This window comes from Neomonachus schauinslandi, chromosome 14 (assembly GCF_002201575.2).
Source record: "Neomonachus schauinslandi chromosome 14, ASM220157v2, whole genome shotgun sequence".
Lineage (NCBI taxonomy): Eukaryota > Metazoa > Chordata > Mammalia > Carnivora > Phocidae > Neomonachus > Neomonachus schauinslandi.
The window spans coordinates 16958857-16982520 of NC_058416.1; the positions used below are offsets into that span (position 1 = coordinate 16958857).

Genomic DNA, 23664 nt, shown 5'->3' on the forward strand with positions numbered 1-23664 from the left:
GACTGAGCCACCCAGGCGCCCCTCACTTCCTATATTCTTTAAGTGGTAGTAGGGCCCAAATTGTTAACATGAAATTAATCATGTAACTAGAATTGAGAAGATTTGGGTTATATTTAAGAAGCCTCCCTTCTTCGTTTTGTGATCCAATTTTAAAATTTAACTTAAAAAAAAAACTATACTCTTCTCCATAAATTAATTTTTTTTTCTGGTTCTATCACTAAGGTTGAAATCCATGATACAAGGATCTCCTTAAAATCTGCCTGGGAGGTGCCTGGGTGGCACAGTCGGTTGGGCGACTGACCACTGGTTTCAGCTCAGGTCATGATCTCGGGTTGTGAGATTGGGTCCCGTGTCAGGCTCCGCGCTCAGCGTTGAGTCCGCTGGGGTTTCTCTCTCTCCCTCTGCTCCTACCCCCGACATGTGTGAGCTGGCTCACTCGCGCTCTCTCTCAAATACATAAATAAATCTTAAAAAAAAATTTGCCTGGGACAGTGTCCCATGTGCCTTCCTGTTTCCCAGCTTCACCACCCCAGTTCTGTCTAGAAACCCAGGACAGGTTACTTGGCCAGAGGCTCCTGCTCAGCTTTGTGAAGTCTTGGAGGATCTTTCTGCACACTCCCTTTCCACTGGCACCTTCAGCCCTTTTTCTATTCGAACCCCTCCCTCCCACCTCCTTTCTTTCTTTCTGTCAATAACTAGGCCTATTCATTCATCAATACCCTTTAAGAATTATTTTATTTTATTTTATTTTTTTAAGAGAGAGAGCGAAGAGTGCGGGGGAGGAGGGGCAGAGGGAGAGGGAGAGACAGAATCCCAAGCAGGCTCCACGCCAGCATGAGGGGCTCCATCTCACGACCCTGAGGTCATGACCTGAGCCGAAATCAAGAGCTGGACACTCAGCTGACTGAGTCCCCCAAGCGCCCCAAGAATAATTTTAATCTCCTTATACCTTTAATAGCTAGCTTTAGTCATAAGCTGCTCTTATTTATTTTAATTTAATTTAATTTTATTATGTTATGTCAGTCACCATACATTACATCATTAGTTTTCGTTGTAGTGATCCACGATTCATTGTTTTCGTATAACACCCAGGGCTCCATGCATAGGCTGCTCTTAAAATATATGATCTGAAAATATTTTTAAAAGCAGAGGAAAAAATGTGTCTCTACACAGTCTAAGTAGAAATGTGAAGTGAGATTTTTCACACGACCCAGGATTTCTTTGTTCTTTTAAACATTCAGAAAGATGTCCATTTTCATCTACTTTGAGGAGGAAGGCATTTAAAAAAATCTAAACAAACTTACTTCATTGAAAGCCATCTTCTTTACTTCTGTCAGCCCATCGGAAGGCTGACCTGCTCATCTCTAGTTTAAAAGAGAGCCTTCTGATTGCGTCCATTGGCACCTGAAACGTGGAGAATCAACTTTGAAGCTGGTGCTAGAAAAAATAATTCTACTTTTCTTTTTACAAATAAATCCAAAATGATTAGATTTTTTTTCAGTCTTTCTTCAGAGGCAGTTCCTGTTACGGTTTGGTTTTTGCCTGCCTATTTCTTTCTTTTTCTTTAAGATTTTATTTATTTATTTGACAGAGAGAGAGAGCACAAGCAGGGGGAGCAGCAGAGGGAGAGAGAGAAGCAGGCTCCCCGCTGAGCAGGAAGCCCCATGCAGGACTCGATCCCAGGACCCTGGGATCATGACCTGAGCTGAAGGCAGACGCTTAACGACTGAGCCACCCAGGTGTCCCTGCCTGCCTATTTCTTATGTCTACTACGGACATTCTCAACACAGGGAGGCAGTATTGCCCCCGAGAAGGCAAAAATTGCTTTTTAAGGAGGCAAAAAACATGCACTCTGTGTGTGAAGCTCAGATATACACATAGTACATAAACGGATATACAGTATATGTGTGGAATTAAAATTTCGGGGTAGGGGCCATTTGAAAAAAAGTCTAAAAAGACTCCTTTCAGGGGGCAATCATGAGAAAAAGGGTTGAGAAACATTGATCTATCACATCTTACCATAGGTCCCTCCTCCCTCCTCCACCCTTCACCTGTCTTTTCAACTTGCCTTTAATTACCTTTCAGGGTCCTGTCCATATTTTCCAGGTCTGTCTAAACTTCTTTTCCTGGTCTCCTCAGTTTTGCTCCAGCCAGTCTTCTCCCCTCTCATCGGATCGGGGGAGGCCTCACACGGATCCTCCTCCGTCCTCCTCGATGACTCACCCCCCGCTCCCCACCATGTCATCTTTGAGCTCTGCCTCTGTTGGGAGTGTGGTTTCCCCTCTAGGTTCTACAGGCCAGCCTTGCCCTTATCCCTGCGTGGGAACATCCGTTAGCCAAGAAGCAGCACTGGGGGGGATCTTCTGCCCAACTAAAGGTGAGCTGTGTTTTAGGATGTGAAGAGATTGAATTCAGCCAGCTCATCTTCAGGGAAGACTTCCTCAGTGACAGCTACTTTGGGGACCACCTGCGCGGTCAGATTGCCACGGAGGAGTTGCACTTCGGCGAAGGCGTCCACCGGAAGGCCTTCCGCAGCAAAGTGATGCGGGGGCTCATGCCCGTCTTCCAGCCCGGCCACGCCTGCGTGCTCAAGGTGCACAGCGCCGTTGCCCACGGGACCAGAAACAACGATGAGCTCATCCAGAGGAACTACAAACTCGCTGCCCAGGTGGGTGCACCTGCCCGAAAGAGTGCCTTGGGGTGTGAGGGGGACCCATGATAGCCTGAGATGAAAGTCAGACTCAGAATTGTTGGGAGTGTCTCCAAGAGTGGGTTTCTCTCCCTTTGGGGTGTGGTTGTAAGGGAGCCACGGGATCAAGCCCGAATGCTGGGAACCAAGTCCAAGTTCTCAGGGCAATTTCTTGCCCTCATGCCAGCCGATTGGGACTCAGCCTGTGTCTGGAGGCCCCTCCCTGGTTCTGACCTGGGCTGGGATCATTTCTGTTCCAAGGGAGCCCCATGAGGTTCTTGAAGGTTTGAGTCTACTTGGACACAGGATGTTATAGAAAGTGGGGGCTCCAAGCTACACAGGAAGCCAGGATTCCCTAGCATCCCCAAGGGAGTAGTTTCTTTTTTTTTTTTTTTTTTTAAGATTTTATTTATTTATTTGAAGAGAGAGACACAGTGAGAGAGGGAACACAAGCAGGGGGAGTGGCAGAGGGAGAAGCAGGCTTCCCACCAAGCAGGGAGCCCGACGCAGGGCTCGATCCCAGGACCCTGGGATCATGACCTGAGCCGAAGGCAGACGCTTAACGACTGAGCCACCCAGGCGCCCCGAGGGGAGTAGTTTCTAAATTGTTTTGGTTTGGTTTGGTTTGGTTTATGGAGGGGTGTGGGGTATAATCAGAAGCTTCAGCATTTGTCCCGTTTTCTGCCTTTCTGAGTTTGGGTCAATGTCCGCCTATAAGCTATGTGGAGAGATTGAGCCAAGACTCCAGCTAAGTTCCCACCTCCCTATGTTACTGAGTCATAGAGTCTTGAGACAAGAAGAGAGCATGGGCTTCCCTCCCTGCCTCCCCCTCCCGCTTTGGCCCATGTTTTTCACTCTTGACATCAGCACTGGCCAAGCTTTCGAGAGTGTTGGGTCTAGCTCTTTCGCAGAGGAGGTGCCCTTCTAGAACTGTTACCTGTAGAACGGATAGGTTAGACTTCGCTGAATCGCCTGGGTACTGTCAAGCTCTAACCACCCATCATTGTCTCAGATGTGCTGATGTCAGGTGGGACTTGGGGCTCATGAAGGCAGCCCCTCTTCTGAGTATAGTATTTTGCCAATTGTATTCCTTTCTCCTCCAAATCAACCCTCCTTTTTTCTGTTCTTTCATTGCATATCTTTCCATCTCAAGTACCATCTGGTCCAGTCAGGGAAAACCCCCATCATCCAGACTCCCTCTTGGAGAGGCCCTACAGAGCAGAAAGCAGAATCCAGTTCGCTTTTCCGAGGCAAACAATCTTGTCGAGCTGTTCACTACCTGCAACTCTCATCACACCCCTGAAGAAGAACTTCAGATGGGAGAGCTCACAGGCAGACCAGCAGGCCCTGACATGCTGCCCTGGGGCCATTCCCCTTAGCCTAGGGTGAATTTCAGCCATCCAGCTTCTAGAACTTTTGTAGTTCAGGACACCTGGCCCCAGAGACCACTTGAGCTTTACCTAGATAGTTCCTTCAGGTCTCAGAGCCCCTCGGCAAGTGGACAACTCTAGGTTGTAATAATTGTTGCTTCTGTGCTCCTAACCAAGGGATGGATGGGTTTGGGAATCCATTGGCTTGACCCACATCAGGAAATCTGATTAGCTTTACCGGCAACTCTGAATTTCTTCTAATCACTTGTCTTTCTCATGTGTGTGGGTGATGTAGGAATGCTATGTCCAGAATACTGCCCGACAGTATGCCCAGATCTATGCTGCCGAAGCACAGCCTCTGGAAGGCTTTGGAGAAGTGCCAGAGTAAGTGTGTTTACTCGCTCTTGTATTACCACTCCCGATTTGTCAGGGACTTGGGGGGCCTGGAGGGAGGAGAGGGTGAGAAGGACCAGTAGAACAAGCGGTTCACCTGGTCTTTCTGTCTGGGACCTATGAGAACACACGTGGCTGCTATCCTGTTCCTTACTAGGTGGCCGGAGGCTTACAGAGAGATACTTAATACATTCTTTAAATCAACGTATGTTTGCATGCACGTGTGTACGGATAGATGGATGGAAGGATGGGTAGATGGATGGAGAGATGAATTCAATAACTGTGTCATATGAAATAGAAAAGAATTGGATAGAAAATGAATTAGATAAACGTATCATGTTAAATAGAAAAGAAAGAGTATCTGCTTCCCGGATATGACATTGTCTCAACAATAAGCCGGTATAAGATAACACGAGACTATCACAAAACAATTACCCTACGATGAAAATAAAATATGGTGCCTGTGTCTAAGAAGAGTGACTTGGGTATCATCAGTGGAGGAACATACTACCCATTTCCTGGAACCCTGCAGAGATAAATTACACTGATTATTTTAATCCACTCATTGACTAAACATGGATTGACCCAAGCAGATGTTTGGGGGTCTGGAACTTGTGGTTGCTAGCCTGCTTATGTGGTTGAGATCATATGTGTGTGTTTAAGTGGAAAGAGAAAGAGGTATGCCAGGGCACGTTGGAAATTTCAGACAGAACAGTCTTTTGTGTTTCAGTAGAAACTGGGAGAAGAAGGAAAGAGGGAATTGTTGCCTACATTGATTCTGTCAGCTCACAAAGGGGGGGAAATACTCTCCCTGAGGTGGTGTATCGGGCATATCATATAGAAAGTCCAGTCTTTCTGCTCTTTGTCAGGAAATGCTTAGTGTCCTTATTTAGTTCACAAACATTTCTCAGCAACTTCAAGAAAAATTAACATAATGCAAAGAAAATACACAAGTGCTTTTCTGTTAAACCCACAAAGAGAGCAATCTGGACTGAGTTACAGTGAACTCGCACATTCTCTTTCTTCTCCAGCCCCCTTTCCCAGTCTCCGCCCCCTTCAGTTCTTCTTAAGGAGGAAGAGAGGCAACTGGGTGAGCTGTCCACAAAGCTCGGGACCATGGCCCTGTCCGGCGAGGCACACCCAAGTTTTGCGTGACTTGACACCACAATCGGGGGGCTTTCTAAAGAAAACAGCACAAAATTATGAATACAAAGATTGGTGCAGGGACTTGGGAAGGGACTGTGCTTATGAGGGACACAGGGGCTAATGAGCGTCATCAGCACCCCCACGTATATGTCACTGGCTTAAAGACAGACTAGGACATTTTGATATGTAAACACCTGTCCCTTCCTTACAGGGGAAGAATCTGTGAGTGCATGAATGATAACATATGGAAGGATAGGGGTCCTCACAAAGGCATCTGCTCCGATTCCATGCTCATTGAACCAAAATCAGAGGATTCTGCACCAGGAAACACACACACACACGCACACACACACGCACACACACACACAGAGCCTTCATAAAGGCTTCCATACTTGAAACCATGTTAGAAAAGCTGAATGCAAGCAGGACTTTAGAGGAGATGGCACAGTGAGTGTGATCGTGTATGTGTTGGGTGGGGATGATTTGGATGCTTCTCAGCCTCGAGATGCTCCGGGGTGTGCAGGGACCACCGAGACGTTTCCACCTGGCGGTGGCGGTGCAAATGGAGGGCAGAACATTGGTGGGGGCATCAGTGCTAGCCCCCGGAAGGAAGAGGCCCACGCGAGAGGAGGTGCAGAGGCTGGACGCAGTGAGAGCAGTCGGAGAGGCCTCGCTACAGCCCCGGGGAGGGGCAGTAGTAGTGGGACTTGGTCACTGGACAGCAGGGGGAGGGGCAGTGTCCCAGACCCGGTTAAGGGGAGAGGGTCCTTCCAGAGGGGAAAAGAGTCAACGCTCAGGTGGTGCGGCAAGATCCTGGGCAATAATTAAAAGCCATCAGAATGAGTGACCTTAGCAAGCGGGATTTTTTTTTTTTTTAGGACTTACTTATTTATTTGAGAGAGAGAGAGAGAAAGAGAGCATGAGCAGGAGGGGCAGAGGCAGAGGGAGAGAGAATCTCAAGCAGGCTGTGCTGAGCGCAGAGCCCAATGCGGGGCTCGATCCCACGACCCTGAGATCACGACCTGAACCAAAACCAAGAGTTGGACTCTTCACTGACTGAGCCACCCGGGCGCCCCAGCAAGCGGGATTTTTGTGTCGTATGAAATAGAAAAGAAATTGGGTAGAAAATGAATTAGAAATGAATACCCGAGGGGTAACGGGTCAAAGAGCGAATTGGACTTGGAGCCAAACCAACGCATGGTTGCTCCCGCAGTGAGTGGTAGGTGAGGCGCATTCCTACACATCCCCCCATAAGCCCCTGTGCGGTTTATTCCTTGCTCAGTGACTGATGAACGGGAAGGGCCAGTTGGGACGTCACATCTTTGCTCCATGCTAGCGTAACTGGGGAGTGGGAGGGGCAGGCAGAGCACCCCTGCGGCGGACCTCAGGGAGGAGTGTTAGGGAAGCTTCAGCTCAGGCAGGGTGGGGTGAGGAGAGGACCTGGGGGTGGGACTCAGATGGGCTCGTGTGCGTGTGTGAGTGAGCGGGGGGGGGGACACTAAGTTAGGGGTACCAAGATGGAGGGGATGGGGTTGTTAGCGTGCCCCTCCCCCTTGCCTCCCGCTCTACCAGCTGATTTCTACTCAGTCTTTACAACTCAAGTCACGCCACGCCGCCCCTGGAAAGCCTGCAGCCTGTCTTTATTAGTTAGGAGTTGGGAGCAGGGTGCACCTCCCTTCCCAGCGTTTGTCCCTGCAAAGCAGGGGCTGTGTCTCTTTCATGTTCGCTTTCCTGGTGAGTTTTTGAGATTCTGGCATAAGCTACTCAGTAGACCTTTATTGAATGAAAAGAATGGGAGGGTGAGCCGCCAGTCACCGAGGTGGGGCAGAGATAGGAGTGTGGGGCACATGAGGAGTTCAGTTTTGGCTGTGTTAAATTTGAGGTGCCTATTAGGCATCGATCGAAGAGAGTAGGAGGCTGGACATGTGAGTCAGGAACTCAGGGGAGAGGTCTGGACCGGGGATATAAACGTGGAAACGGTCACCATGCCGACTGTACTTGAAGCAAGGATGTCACTGGCCAGTGTGGGCAGAGAGAGAAGAGCTCTCCCAGGGCATGCCGGCTCTAAAGTTTGGGGAGAAATGAGGATCCAGCGAAGGAGACAGGAAAAAAGTAGCCAGTGGAGCAGGAAGGAGACCAAGAGGAGGTGAGTCTCTGGAAGCAGCGGGAAGGTGCTTTGAGAGATCAGCTGTGTCCAGTGGCACTGAGAGCAAGTGAGACGGCGACGAAGAGGAGACCGTTGGACTCAGCCACACCTGGATGCTACTGTGCCCTTGACCGAAGCTTCTTTAGTGGGCCTGCCTCCGTGAGTGGGTTCCAGAGAGACTGGGAGGGGAGGGACTGCAGACAGTGAGTCTAAACTGATCTGAGTTTGGATGGCAGCCGTGAGTCGGTGGTTGAGGGGCTGTGGGGTCAGCATGCTGTGCAGAGTGTCTCAGCATGTTGCTGGGCCACTTGGCAATGATGGTTCTGCAGAGGGAAGAGGGGATGGAGGATGTGGGCAGTACTTGCTGGGGCAATATCCCTGATATCAGAGGGGGTGGCCAGATCCGGGACACCAGTGGAAGAAGAGGTGCAGGGGGGAGCAAGGAGGCTTAAGCCATCATGGGGGGCAAAGGGGGGGCGCAGACTCCGGGAGGTAGGACTCTATGGTGGTGGCAGCTCTTAGAAGCTCTCTTCTGATTGTTTCAGTCTGCACCGTAACCCAGGAAGCAAGGCCATCAGCTGAGAGGGAGGCTGGGGAGGAGGGGGGCGGAGTGAGGAGAGGAGCGATGGGAAACAATCATCTAGGGGGGTGACGGCGAATGGACTGTGCGGAAAACCCCATTCGGGACGTATCCCTTCTCCCCTGCGGCCACCAGCACTGTTGTGCTGTGTGCTCCCTGGTCTCCCTGCTCAGCCCTCGCCCCCGCACGGCCCCTCCTCCCCAGAGTGGCAGACTCGTCCATAACACGGGTGTGTGATCGTGGCACTCCTCTGTCCAAAACCCACCAGGAGCCTCTCATCCGAATCGGTACAAAGGGCCAGAGTTTTTCAAATGACCTTCCAGACCCCATAAGGTCTGGCTTCCCGTTCCCTCCCTGTCTGCACCCACCTGCTACCACCTCCCCTTTGCTGACTCTACTCCAGCCACACGGGCCCCTCCCTGCTCTTGGAACCCACCAAGAATGCTCCTGCACCAGTGCCTTTTCCCTTTGTTGTTCCTTCTACTTAGAATGCCCTTCCCATAGATACCTTCATGGCTCCCTACCTCCCTTCCTACAGGTCTCTGCTCAAACGTTCTTTCTTAACAAGGCCTTCTCTGACCTCCCTCAGTAAAATAGCAGCCCCTGCCTGATCCTTGCGCTACCTAGCACCTTTCCACTGCTTTATTTTTTCACCTAGCACCTAGCACTACTATACACTGACTTCTTTATTGCCTGTCTCCCTCATTTAAATGTAAGATCCTTGAGAGCAGAGCCTCTGTTTTCTTTGCTGTTTTCTGGAACAGCATGTGGAAGACCATCTGACATAGAAACCACTGAATGAATATTTGCCGACTGAATGGAAGGGAGGAAGGCAAGAAAGAAAGAAGGAGAAATGATGGGTGGATGTATGGCCAATGGGTCGCTGAGATATGACTATAAAGCAAACATTCATTTCCACTTGGGCAGTCAAACTCCTTCCCAAGGAAGCACTTCTGACCAACTCCAGGCACAAAGGAAAGACAGAAATGTATCCTCCCACCTACCGAACAACCACTGTGGTCGGGGGCCAGCCTATATCCCGTGGGGTCTGGGGATTTGTTCTGCATCTCCCCGCTCCCCCAAGTGAAGGCAGAATGCCCCCAGTCTCTAATTCCAGGTGAGAACGTGATGTGTGCCCATGCTGTCTTCCCTTCCAGGATAATTCCCATCTTTCTTATCCATCGCCCTGCGAACAACATCCCTTATGCAACAGTGGAGGAGGAGCTGATTGGAGAATTTGTGAAGTATTCCATCAGGGATGGGAAGGAGATAAACTTCTTGAGAAGAGAATCGGAGGCTGGTCAGAAGTGTTGTACCTTCCAGCACTGGGTATACCAGAAGACAAGTGGCTGCCTCCTGGTCACGGACATGCAGGGTGAGGAAAGCAGCCTGGCCTGGCTTCCAGGGATGCCGCGGGCCTGGAATATTCCTGGGGGTGTGGACGGGAGGAGAGGGAGAGGTCTGCTGGATGCCTTTAAGCATCTTCACCAGCAGAAGGTGTGACTAATGTCTCATCAGACACAAGGGCTGAGAGAGGAACCTGAAATGACCAGCCAAATGGAGCACTAAAGTACATTGTAATAATTCATACCAATAATGCGTTCCTATTACTACAGGTAACCGAAAATTGGCTTGATTGTTCTATCCTCCACAGGGGCAATTCCGAAGTATGGAGGAAAATCTGGCTGTACCAAAAGATGAATTAAGATGTAATCATTCATTCTTAATAGGTGAAAGGGTCTTTCACAGTTGCTTTAGATTTTCAAGCTCCACTGGCTAGTTTGCAGCATTATCAATTTATATGCAAATTGACGGGAATGCCTTTGTCATATGAAGTGGGGATATGATAATTAGGGTACCCAGAGAGACAGCCCTGAGACCAGTTGCAGTTTGGGGTTCCCCAAGACCACCTTCTGGTTCATTGATTTGCTGGAAGAACTCACAGAATTCAGAAAATCCTTTACATTCATGGTTATGGTTCCTTACAGTGAAAGGATACAGACTCAAGTTAGCAAAAGGAAGAGGCTCGTGGGGCAGAGTCAGGGGGAAGCCAGGTGGAACTGGCAGGTGTCCTGTCACAGTGGAGTCATGTAGACAGTGCTTACTTCTCCCAGCAACGATGTGTGGCAGTGCACAGGAAGAGCATGGGAAGCTCGCCCAAACCTCGGTGTTCAGAGTTTTTACTGGGCGGGGGGGGGGGGGGGACGTCACATAGGCATCACTAGTCACAAGGTGGACTTTGGTCTCTAGCCTCTCCAGAGGTCACACCCATGGCCCCAGGTAGACCAAGACACTCTTATCAGGCAGGTCATTCCGGGGCTTAGGGGTTACCTCTCAGGAGCTGGGCGAGGATTGAACCTTTATTTGGGCAAGGTTAATCCTTTCCTGCACACAAATGTTCAGGTACAAATATTGGGGAAGGGATCCCAGGAAACGCTGGTAGGAGAGAGAAGTGGGACAGGCAGTGGGAAGGCGGCCAGCAGGGGAACCTTATAACAATGCCAGTTTCCGCGGCGGGTCACTGAAGCTCCCGCCTGCTGGGGAGACTCTGGGAGCCTGTGCAGAGCACGCTCCTCAGAATTATCTCACGCAAGGAGTGAGGGAGCGGGGGTATTTATACACCAACTGTCTTCAGCTACCGGTGGAAGGCTACTCCTGGTGGGGGTGTTAATGCTCCTGCACTGGCCCCCTGCACATGGACAAGCCAAGCTGAGCAAAGCAGGCTCCCGTGATCAGAGAAAGTTCTCAGGCAAAGAAATGCTGGTGGCATGTGGAGGGGGGCCAGCGTGCACAGAAGCGGTTAGGGTGAGGGCAGTGGGTGGGGCACCAACAGTTTCTACCACAAGGGTTTTCCTTTTCCTCTTCCTTTCCAAATAATAATACTGCAAAGAAAAATCTGAACTATAATCGGGTGCCTGCTCTATGTCAGACCTTGTCACAGACAAGGATCTCCAGCTCTTTCTACAGCCTGGCGGTGAAGAGCAAGACTGCCTCTGGGTTCTGTTCCCACCGCTTCCTAGCTGTGAGCCTTGGGCAAATTACTTCCCTCTCTGCGCCTCAGTACTTTACATGTGGGGTTGTTGTGAGGCTTAAACAGAATGGGAAGACAGGTAGCACAGCATTGCCACATAGTAAGTGTTCCCCGGTTTTTTAAACTTTTTATTTTGAGATAACCATAGACACAAGAAGTTGCAAAAATGTTCAGAGAGGTCCCCCTTTTTGTATGTACTCATTTTTTCCTATAATTTTTGTCTGATCTTCATAAGACAAAAGGAAGACATAAGACATAAGTCTGCAAAGAAGACATTAGGATCCCATTTTACAGATGAGAAAACAGAGGCTCAGAGACAGTGCTTTGTCTGCTGTCACTCAGCTAATAAGCAGAGGGGTCCAAGACTCTACCCTGTGGTTTCTGACTCCAAAAGCCAAGCTCTTTCCACTAAACTGCAAATTTACCAATTTGCGAGAGATTGCCAAGTGTCTCCCGATGTTAAAGCTTCTAGTGAGGACCTTCTTGTAGGCCAGCTGGGAAGTGCACCGTGTTACAGTCTTGCAGATGGGGCCAATCTGCATATTGAAGGCTGCCATACCCGCTCACTTTCTGAAGAGACTCCACTGTCTCACACACACACACACACACACACACACACACACACACACACACACACATCCCTATCTATTCTAGTTAGACTCCGGCTGTGTAATTCTGGATTCCCCCCTCCATCTTTTCTCCTTCAGAGTTAATTTTGCAATAAATGTAGTTCTTCTACTGAAAAGCAACACCATGGAACTCCGTGCACAGCTAGTTTTGCTTCCAGGCACTTGTAAACAAGCGTAGTGGAATGTTACATCTCTCGGTAAATGATGTGTGCGGTTTAATGTGTTGGCACGGTGTATCATAATGGGGTTTATTTACTCTCTGCTGCTGGGAAAAATCTCTTTATTGTCATCATCGTTGTGTACAAGATAGCACATCCATTCTCTAGAGAACCTGTACATTTTCTAATTTAACTGAGACACTGGAATGAGGATTAAAAAAACCCCAAACAAACCCAACTCCACTATGACCTTCTCAGACTCTTAAAAGCGATCCCCTCCCTCATTGCATTAGGTTGTTGACAGGATTGTGGTGGGTTCTGCAAGCTTGGGGGTGAAATCCCCGCATGTGATTTGGCCCTGAGGTCTGCCCACCTCTGAGATCACTAGGGATCCTAAGAAGCGGTCACCCCAAGGACCCAAGAACTCAAGTTCTGGAGAACAAATTCCTGATGCTGCCTACTTCCTTCCTTCCTTCCACCAGAAACGACCCGTAGATGACTGTTATCCCCCGCTCCACTTCATTGCTCCACACTAGAATTCAAATTATTATCCTATGGAGACTTTGGTTGAATCCCCAGCAAATTACTAAACCGAGACACGTTTCCTTTTCAAAATTATATTATATTTTTCTCAACTGTAAGTGATAGCTGGTAATTGTGAGAGGCAGGAAAAGCAATTCCCAAGTTCAAGGACCTTTTGCCAAATGACCTTTTAAAATTGGACTGAAATGCAGCTCAGAGCTGTGATTTTTAAATACAGCATTCCACAAAAACAAGATGTCCAAAGAGGGCTTTTATAATTTGGTGTCTTTTTTTTTTTTTTTTTTTTAAGCACAGCCCCTGTAATAAAGGTTATGTGAAGCATTTCTGCATATGTTCTCGTTGTTAGCAGCTTTGCAAGAATGAGATGAATTATTCGCCCTCTGCGAAAGCGGCTTTTAAAATGCTCACTGGCTCACCCAAAGTGCCGGGTCTGATTTAGCTCACAGGTGCACTGCAGAAAAGGAATACCATTGCTTCTGTCTGACTAACCAGCCTGAATAGCAGCATGGCTTGTATTTTTGCCATGCTCTGGGCAGATGCTGCTGAATCAGGGCATTAACCCATTAGGGTTCCTCTCCCGGGCCTCTGAAAGCAGCGCTCATAAGAGCGGAGACCCACGGAGCTGGGCTGCCATCAAGTCTGACCTCGGGGTTGGCTTGGGAGAGGATGCTGGTTCCTTCGTCCACAGCCCAGACCGGTTTCTGTGCTGCCAGGCCCCTCTGCGAGCGGGTCATCTGCTGGCCATGGGGAATACAGCAACCACAGGCCTGGGTAGGACAAGAGGTAGGGGCAAGAGAGGGGGAGGCAAGCCAGACAGACTGGTGGGGTAGCACCGTGGACCCCATGCTCTGCCACAGAAGGCCTATCACTAGATTGCAGGCATGTGCTTGAGGCGGAGGTCCACTGAGTTGGAGCCCATGCCCGTGGCCACCACCCTAGAGAGACAGGAGCTGAATGCTCCCGGGTCTGGCAAGGAGAGTCTGGAAAGGCCAGAGGACATCCACACTCTGGGCGTCAGAAAGGTTTGTCTTCCTCCAGATCTGGAAGAGGTTAGCGATGCAGAGTGAGACGGGGACAGGAGCATGGCTCTTCTCCCGCTCCAGGTGATGGCTACTCCGGCCTTCCCCGCCCTGCAAGACAGAAGGATTTTCCGTTTTCTTTGAGTCTCTGGTTCCTCAGCCACTCTCTCAACTGCTCCTGCTGGAGAGGCAGAGGCAAAAAACCTCCTGTGCGCTTGCGCTTCTATCCGGGGTACCGTGGCTCTTGCTGAACCAGAGTGGGAAGCTCAGGGAGCTGTGTGGCTTGTTTTGGTGTGGGTAACCAGCTCCCCCCACCCCCATGGTTTAATGGGTAGAGGTGAGGATAAGTTAAAGGGTTAGACCATGGGTCACAGCAGTCAGCATCTCCAGGCCAGTAGTTCCAAGTCTCCATGTAACTCAGGAGTGTTTCCCTGGGCCTAAAGCCAACCCAGAAAATCTTCCCTCCTTAATTGGGAAACCATCTTTACGCGGATGGGAAATCGCATGTCTGGAGTTTGGCTTGGAACTGAACCAATGCCATCTTGGACTCTCTCACTGCTGACCTCACCACCACCCCCAGCCCACGCCCATGCCCACGTCACCCGCCACTGCAGTGACCCGGTGGAGCAGACCGAAGGCCCGTCTGAGCGTTTCCAGGGAGAGAGCTTGCGGGCCAGGCAGCCGGGCTCAGAGCTGTGCATGGAGCTACGGCAGCGGGGGGTGGGCCAGGCACACAGAGGACATCGTTGCCCGAGCTACAAAGGGCTGGGGGTGGCTGGGGGTGGCAGGCCCCACCACTGGTTCCCGCGAGACACAATTCCCCTAACGTGCTGTCGGGGGCCTGCCGTCCCCCGTTATCATCCCACAAAGCTGGAAGTATGTCTGCAAGGCCGTCAGTGCTGATGGAAATGAGGAGGAACGTGTGCTTATGTAGGAGAGGAAGGCGGGTGGGCTATCAGTACCCCTTCCCCCGGAATGGATGGCCAGTCCTTTCCCAGGAGCCCCGGGTAACACAAATCCCCCCTCTCTCTCTCCCTGTAGGTGTAGGAATGAAGTTAACTGACGTTGGCATAGCAACGCTGGCTAAAGGGTGAGTAGAAAAACCCCCAGCACGTCTCATTCGATTCTGAGCCTCCAAACACCTGCCGGGCACACAAACCTAGAAACCGATGTGGGCAAGTCGATTTCTTGTCCTAACTGCAGATGACAAATGTTCCTGGGACGAATTCAATTCGCTTCTCTCACTTACCAGGAGAGCCATGGGGGGTCAACGCCAGCATGATTGGAATTTCTTTTAATCACGAACATTCCATTTTTCTGCCTTTGATATCTTCACTATTAGAACCTTCTTAATTTTTTGCATTTGAGTGCAGTGAATTCAATTTGCATATTTTTAACGATCCCCCCCCCCCCTTTTCCCAAAAAGTCCTTCAGGCGGCTCCCACACTTCCCTGGAGGTGGTTTCAGGAGCAAGTGGCTAGGGAACAGCTGTGATGCATTACTCTGGTGGTTGTGTGGCTTTGTTTTCCCAGTTCAGTGTAGGGTCTTGCTTGGTTCCGTGTGGGCTCTGCCCGATGGCACTGTAACATCTTACTGGCTTCTCTCTTGAACATCTGTGCCTTCTCTCTGCTTTGCTGGACCACCGTTGAGGAGAAGGCAGGCAATCTGTGGTTCCTGGTGAAAATACAGTTCTGGGTTGGAGTTGCCCCTTGCTTTTGCCCACTCCCGCTGTTCCCATGGCCTAAGACTGTCTATTACGAGGACGAAATTGAGGGATGGATGACTTTTCGAAGGGATGGATGGCTTATGTGTTATTATTGTCCAGATATGGCGAGGCCAATCCTTTTCTGGATGGAAAAGGAGGACAAAAGCCACTGACAAGCGTTTGTTGCACACAATCCCTAAGAGGGCCAGGCTGCGGGGTCCACACGGGGAAGCACGAGGGTCAGTCTGGAGGCAGAACATGAGCAACATGTTTGATTTGGTTTTCAAGGGAAGGAATGGGTGAGGCAGGGAAAGCAAGCTTGGGATTGGCTAGTGTGAAAAATGTCAGCAGGCTCTGGGGTTGAGGGGCTGTCCTCCTTGTCTGGCCCTGGTGCCATGAAGGCAGGTGTGAGAACTGGCTTTAGATGGGCTAGTTTGCATACGAAAGGTGTTCTAGAAGGCCAGTCATCCACTATCTCTAGGAATTGGCTACCTGGGAAGGGCAGTCTCTCCAGGGTGAGCAAGACCCCAGATGTCACAACATCAGAAATAGAGAAAACAGAACGGCCTGATTAATAGAGCTTACTCCCCCATGGCTGCTAACGACTTATCCGAGAGAACTTTCTGGTTATTTCCGTCCACCAGCATCAGCAGTCCCTCAACAAGTAAACCCATCTCCAACCTTAGTGAAGGGCAGAGAAAAGCAGAGGAATGGGGCAAAAAAAAGGGGAAAAGGGACCCTTTAACCTCCAGATCATTGACTCTGATTCACAGAGTTCTCACTGACAACACAGAGCTTGTGGTCTGGGTTTAGAACTAAGATGCAGTTTGGGTGTTTTCCTTCTAAAAAGCGGCTCAGGATAATACAGTTTTGTGTGGGGATTCCCTCCGTATGGCGTCCCCAGTGCCGACCAGAGCCCTAAACATCAGATGAGTCTGGAAATGTCGTTGTGGCCTTGGGTATGTGAGGAGAGCATGGCAGGCGGGGTACGACGTATAGTGGGGAGAACTGGGGTTTCAGAGAGAGTCTTGGGTTCAAATCTTGGCTTGTGCCATTTACTTGTGACTCTCCCAGTGGCAGCCTTGCTTCTTCTTGTGTTACAGGCGCTTGTCCGGCCCGTGGGATGGGTGACCGCACATCCTGGTGTGCGCGGGATGGTGCCATTTCATGTCTGCTGTCCTCATACCCATCGAGTTAGTCATTTGTCCTGGACAGTTTCCCCCACTTAGGGAAGAAAATAATGGTGCTGCTATTTATGAAGAGATTTCTCTGGACCTCAAAAGCATTGCCCAAGTAAAGCAGATTCCGTGTTCCCTGTGGGCGATTGCAAATTCAGCATCATGCACACCTGGTTTGAATGCTGGGTTCTTGTCTTACCAGCTATGTGATCAGGTGACTTTAAAAAAAAAAATTTTTTTTTTTGAAGATTTTATTTATTTGATAGAGAGAGAGTGAGAGTGAGCGTGCGAGTGGGGGGGAGAGGGGCAGAATTGGAGGGAGACGAACAAGCAGATTCCTCACTAACATAGAGTCTTGATCCCACAATGCGAGATCATGACCCGAGCAGAAACCAAGAGTTGGAAGTCTAACAGACCGGGCCACCCAGGCATCCCGGGTCACGTGACTTTAAGTTCTGGAAGCCACTGATCTACCGAATGGGGACACAGAGGGCTGTCTTGAGGATCCCTCCCCCACCCCCGTTAATCTGCATCCAGGCCCGGAAGCTCAGTATGTGCGTGATCAACACTGGTTTCCTTCCTCCCTCTTCCCTCAGCCTGATGCCAGGGTATACAAATTTTATAGCATTCTTTAGAACAGCTTTCTACCAAAACAAAGCAGAAACCTGCCCAAGAAGTTTCAAAAGCTAAGACAAGCTTAAGAGCATGATTATTTAAGACATCTTTTAAAAGCATCTTAACAGTTTCCGGGAACTCATTGTACATTTTGGTCCTCATTTTAAAAAGAAATGCAATCCCTTGGTTTTGTTCTCAGCTTTAATGTGACTTATGTGGCTTGGGACAACTGCCCAAGACCCATTAGAAGAGCTGATGGCTGGAGCCCAGTGCAAAATGTTGTCTCTAAAATGTTACTTATGGCCTTCTCTCCTAAGGAGTGGTCAGGAGGAGATGGGACAGAAGAGAGTTCTGAAGCATCTGAGAGCTTTAGAAGGGATACTAGATCATCTTGTCCATTGTTTTTTAAAAACTGTTCTTTCAGATTTTCCTAAGTCACAATTTTTTTCCCCCAAAGAGACACTTCTTAGAAGCCCAGTTTAAAAAACTGATAAAAGGGGGACCCTCGATTGGAGTGTAAGGAGTGGTTGGGAGATCTCTTCGGAGGCCCCTGGGAACCCCTCTGCTCTGGATTGAGAACCAACAATCATGTCCAACCTTCTTACTTTCCCAAGCAGGAGGTGCAGGGAAAGGGGCGGGCTGCTTACAATCACGGCACGTTTGGAGCTGAAATTCAGCTGAAGAGACTCTCCAGGGAAAGCTAGAGCTGCAACATGGAGCTCAAAGGGAAGAACCCTTAGAAAGGGTTCTGATTCGAAGGCAGCTCCAAGACAGGCTGAGGAGAGTCCAGGTGGGAAGGACTGCAAGCTGGGGAAGAGGCTGGGGAGCGCTGCAGAGGCCCCAGGGCCTCTGCAGAGCAGGAGAGAGGATGGACAGCTAGGTGTCCATAATGCACTTTCTCTTTATTCTTAGCAAGCACCCCAGAGGGCTTAACTCATCCCGGCTGGAAAGGGAGGAGCCTGGGGAATGGGCACAATCCTAAGAAGCAGTGTTCCGTGTAGGCAGCATTACACACGGTCTTTTAACCACATTAGAAAGAACACAAGGCATGGATGGGAGAAGCATGGAGGAGGCCAGTCTGACTTACTTTACTAATAATTAATAACAACAATAATAATAAACAGGGGCACCTGGCGGGCTCAATCTGAAGAGCATGTGACTCTTATCTTGGGGTCGTGAGTTCGGGCCCCACGTTGGGTGTAGAGATTACTGAAAAAAATAAACTTAAAAAATTTCTTTTTTAATAATAAACAATACACTGTATTGTTTAAAGCAGCAAGAAAAAGATCTCCCAAATTTAGGACCCACCCTTCTCTGGCCAGCAGTGGTCAGAATCTTTGGCAGGAAGAGAAGCCATTGTGTCATTTAAAGAAAATATTCCCTTATGTCTCAATCTGCACCGTATGTTTGGCTGCTGGCCTCCCAGTAAGTGCGACCTGTCTTGTCCTCTTGTTGAGTGAAGGCAGAAGGTATGCGACTATTTTGAAGGCAGTTATTTACAACCTTGTAAAATAAAATAGGAACTGTCATGACTTATTTGTTTTGATGCCACTTTACCTGGTAGAATGATCCTTAAGACAGAAGTATGTCCTATTTCTCCTGGGAGCCAGCGATAGGAAGATGTCTGGAAACGCATCACCTGTCCCTCAGTACCCATGATCTTCCAGCAGTGGTGAGTGCGAAAACTTCAGCTTACAAAGTGTGGCCAATAGCACTGTTACAACATCTAATAACCCATTTTCTCGGCAGACCCAAGACACTGACCGGACAGTTGAATATTTTTCCCATTTGGAATTGCTTGAAAGCTCTTTGAAGGGGAAAAGGGAAAACGCCTAGTTCTATAACTGGAGATTTAGAAAGTTAACTTCACCAAATCAAAGCCCGTGTAAACCATGTGTAGGGGAGCCGACCGGCAGGTGTCCCAGGAGGTCCTGCAAACCTGCGCCCCTCCCAGCCAGCCATTGAATTTCTGGGGAGATGGCGTGATGTGATTGGCCACCAGAGGGCACCAGAGCCAATACGTTTTCCCTTTATAGGCTCCAAAAAAAAAAAGCTCATTTTATGTTGCGGGGATTAAAGTGAAACAGCGAAGAGTACGCTGAGTAGATTTCTTCCCAGTCAGTAAGCATTGGACGACATAGGTCTGATGTGAAGAGCACCAAAGGACACTCCTCAGGGTGACCAGCGCCAGTATCTCAGACTTCTACACTTGAAAGAAAGAAGCAGCCACGAGATGCATGGCAATGCCCAGTGTCCCTGACGTGGAAACCAAATTCAGGAGACAGAATGACAAATGGCTTGTTCCCTGCAGAAGGGCAAACATGAGGTGATGGGGACCCAAATGTCAAGGCAGGAGCCTGGGAAGGACAATTGCCCTGAGAAAGCAGGCTCTGCCGCTGTTGGTGTGTGCAGCTCTCGTCCTACAAGCCCTGAAAAAGAGGAAAGATTAAACCAGACTCCCACATTTAGTCAAGCTAAGCTCCAGAAAAAAAGGCTCTATCCTCACTGCCAAGAGCAGCCCACGGCGGAGCCTCGTGTGCCCACGGGCAGGCACAAGTCTGAGACCCCACCGTACCTGGAGGGAAAGGGCAACACAAGCTGGGGGATGCAAAGAAATAGGATTTGTATTCAAGATACACAGCCCTACGGTAGGCTTGTGTGTGCGTGTGCGTGCGCATGGTGTGTGTGTGTGTTTGTGTGTGTGTGTGCACGCGCCCTGCGTGTGTGCTGACTCCAGGCAGACCATTAATGCATGAATCTGCCAGGAGGGGAGGAAACGAACGGACCCGGGGACAGAATTTCCTGACATCCTGTAAGTGCTTCTCACAAGCAGGGCTGTGTCCCTGTAGAACCCACACATTCCAGCTGACTTGCCATCGCAGGCTTCAGAGGACAGTCTCTCAGGTCTAAGGGACCTGAGAAAGGCACCTTACCTAACTCTCCGCTTTCCCCACGGCCCCATTGTCATCTATCCTGGAGGGCAGTCTGCATCCTGTTTTAATCTGATCAAGCCATCACACAGTAGAGCACGTTGGCCAGTGGCTGGTTTATTTGGCCAGTCTTGGCCATCAAGGAGGTCTGGAGGCCCATGAAGGGAACATTTACCTTTTTCACAATTTTGGCAAGGCTGGCACCAACAGCAATGTTCTTGGTGTGTTCAGAGTCTCCTGGATCCAACAGTCAGCAAGGACATACCCTTCCATGGAGTGGGAATAGCATGGCAGTCTCCTGGTCTTTGCCCAAAAGTCTTGCAAAGGACAGCTTGTTGAAGGGAGTAAAGTTGGCGCTGTGGGCTTCTCCCCCTTCCTCGGCACTACCCCCCAGCCTGGCCATCCCCAGGACCAGAGTGACCTGCAGCCAGGCTCCTTGTCATTTGCCATCCAGCTTCAGAGGCAAGTCTGAACAGAAAGAACATCTAGAGAGGTTGAAGGGTTTGAGATGGGCCCCTGCAGGATGGGCCCCTGGAAGACAGGAGGAGGGAAATGGAAGATGAAGAACTGAGGGCCAAGAGGGTCAGGGTTCACAAGAGCCTGAGAGCATAGGGCTAGATGAAGACCAGACTGTCCAGAAAGAAGTTCTCAGTGCCTCCAGGAAGGTCCAAGCAAAGTGCGCTGGAGCCAGGTTATAGGGATGGAAGAGGGAACGTGCCACAAAGATGCCATGGACTCAACAAGTTTGTCAAGAGAAGACATGAAAATGTCTAGAAAGTAGCTAGAAAAAGGAGTGTTGTGTGTCTCTGTGTGTGTGTGTCCCACAAAGAATGAGGGGCTCACTGTGGAGTGATGTTCCAGAGGAGCAGAAACCCTTCCCTAAAGATTTCAGAACTTGTCATATAAAGAAGGCGCCTCAGTCAGTGCCGTCCCATCCTGAGCACACTAAAAATGTGGCCATGACCACCCCATGCCCAGATGCTCTCTGATGGTGAAACCTTAATGGGAATGCTGATGCCCTTTTGTCTTAACTGCCCAGCTCTGTGCCCTAAAGGGGCTGCTCCTCCCTCTGCAGCTAAAATCTGGGTTTGGGCAGGAGCTTTGGGAATCACAGCTCTGGGGCTGAGTACAGTGGATGACTCTCAGACTGCCTATTTTAGAGCTGTCTGGTCTCCAGGATCCCCTCCTTGGCCCTCTGTGTCCTGACTTGAGTTTGTGTTTCAGATATTAAGGAGAGGACTATGTGCTGGCGTATCTGTGGGGACCCATGGTCATGAGAACGGGGACCATTGTAGATGCTTGGTTCTCCCTCACCTCCCCAGGGCCTCCCTCCTGCTCTCGCTTCCTCAGGGCTCACAGCACAGAGCCCCTCCTGGCTTAGGGAGGTTCCTTCAGCAGCAAGACAGCAGAAGCCATGCAAGTGTGCAGGGCTTCTAGAATGCCCTTGCCAGCAGAACCAGAGAACCAGACTCGTGGGCTGCTTTTGGCCCTCCTCTCTTTACGATTCCGCTGTTTTCCAGCCTGGGCGGATGTCAGGGAAGAAAGTGCCAGGGCCGGTTTCCATGGAGCCTCCCCAGGCTATTGCTCAAATTGGGGCCTGAGGGAGGAGCCGAGAGGAGGCGGAAGGGCAGAGAGTGGGCAGGCTGGGGCAGAGCGGGCTGTCAGCCAAGCGAAGGAGCTGGGGTGGCTTCTCAGGGACATGGAGCCACTTGAGCAGCTGTGTGACCATGATCTGACTTACCCTGTGGGGCAGGAGACTGCCCAACATGGCGAGCAGCAAGGACAGCCCCCGGGAGGCTACAGCCGTAGTCTGGGTGAGGTGGTGGTGGCCGGACCAGGGTTCCCATGGTGCTTGTGGGGGTGGGGTGCGAAGGTCACCTCTCCAAAGGGAGGAAGATCATAGACAAGCTCAGAACACAACTTGTGTAGAAAACACAGATGCGGTTACATTACAGCATCCCCACCGCAAAGAGCTCAGCGACTCTTACAGAAGCATTTTCAAAGGGATTGTGTGAAAACAAGATTCCTGTTGTCAAATAATCTTGGGAAACCCTGGGTTGAACAAGTGTAGGTGGTCTCTTTAGTGTGAAACTTCATATGGTGTTTAAAGAGCCAGTGGGTGATTTCAAGGCCCAGGGGCGCAGGGAGAAAGATTATAGAGCATTAATTGCAGTACTTACACCACAGGATGATTTTTATTTCAAAGCATCTTGTGGGGCTCTTGCTCCTTGGAACATATTTCGGGAAATGCCGACCCACAGGAACAATTACATAGCATGGCTCCTGAAGCCTTCCACAAATGTCCTCTGGCCTCATCCCTCCTCAGAACACCTGCTCTTGCTCGGAACGTCCTCTGAATCTTCACCCATGCCATTCCCTCTGCCACATAAACCCCAAGCCGTCCTTCCTGTGTGAATCCTGCTCAGGACCCATGGCGCAGTGGGAAAAGCCCCATCTCTCAGGTTCCTGTAGCTGTTTATCACATAAAATGTAATTATTTGTTTGTGTATCTGTCTTCCCTACAAGATGGCCAGCTTCTGGAAAAGGGCCACGTACCTTATTAATCCTTTTTAATCTCCCCATCATGTCTGCTGTCTAGCTGGTGCCTAATGAAGGAACAAATGAAGAAATGGAGGGTATTGACAGAACTGTAGGAATTACCAGATGGTTCCAGAGTGGGGGGCTGCCCCGGGTCCCTCCTTTTGTACATGTAGATAGCAATCTGTTCTATCTGTTCATAAACCCAGCCCTGGCTTTCTTGTACACACACCCCCCAAAACTAGAGGTTTATTTCAATTCCTCACCCCTCTCCTCACCCTGAATTCTGGGTCCTTGTAGCCATTCCCTATAAATTAAAAGTTTCTTCAGAAAGGATCTCAAACTAAAATTTGTTCTAAATAGCCTCTGGCTTGCTTCTAAAAGGATTAACTAAAGTGTGGGAATTCTCTATTGCTTTTTCTCATCCTACGAAGTTTTAACCGGTCCCTTAGTAAGTCAGACAAAAACCTTAATTCGTTCAACACAGCCAGATCTGGAAGTTTCTGCCACTTGGCTCCACCCACGTGCCCTCTCCAGGTGTGTTTGGAGGCAATCCATGGCACAGGGAAGCCATGATGAGCTGAGGAGAGAGAGAGAGAGAGAGAGAGAAAAGCCGGCTATGCCATCAGCTGGGGATTTTTGTAAGAGTCTGATTATCAAGAAGTCAGCCTAGCATGGCTGCCAACGCGTAGTGAGTACTGAATAAATCTGTGCTGAGTCAGGACAGGATTGTGGAAATAGAGAGCTTCCTAGGATGACACAACTTTCACGAACAACCATATGCCTGTGTTCCAATTTAAATAGAAAAGTGTCTCCAAGATGCAGTAGGGCTGACTTGAAGTCATCACACTTCAGTTCATCTCTTGGCCCCTCCAGGTGGGGTTGCTGGACCAGTGGCATCAGCAGCCCCCCAGACCTTCTTAGAAATGCAGGATCCCAGACCACAGTGCAGACCCCCGGACCTCCTTAGAAATGCAGGATCCCGGACCCTAAT

General features: G+C 49.8%; 1 protein-coding gene across 1 annotated transcript in view; it reads left to right on the forward strand.

Moving 5' to 3' along the window:
* ALPK2 (alpha kinase 2) overlaps positions 1-23664 on the forward strand; it is a 104100-nt gene that overhangs the window by 76319 nt on the left and 4117 nt on the right. Inside the window, exons 9-12 of the mRNA XM_021686224.1 lie at positions 2394-2668; positions 4355-4443; positions 9482-9699; positions 14746-14794. Coding sequence (XP_021541899.1) covers positions 2394-2668; positions 4355-4443; positions 9482-9699; positions 14746-14794 — 631 coding nt within the window. The remainder of the gene's footprint in view (positions 1-2393; positions 2669-4354; positions 4444-9481; positions 9700-14745; positions 14795-23664) is intronic.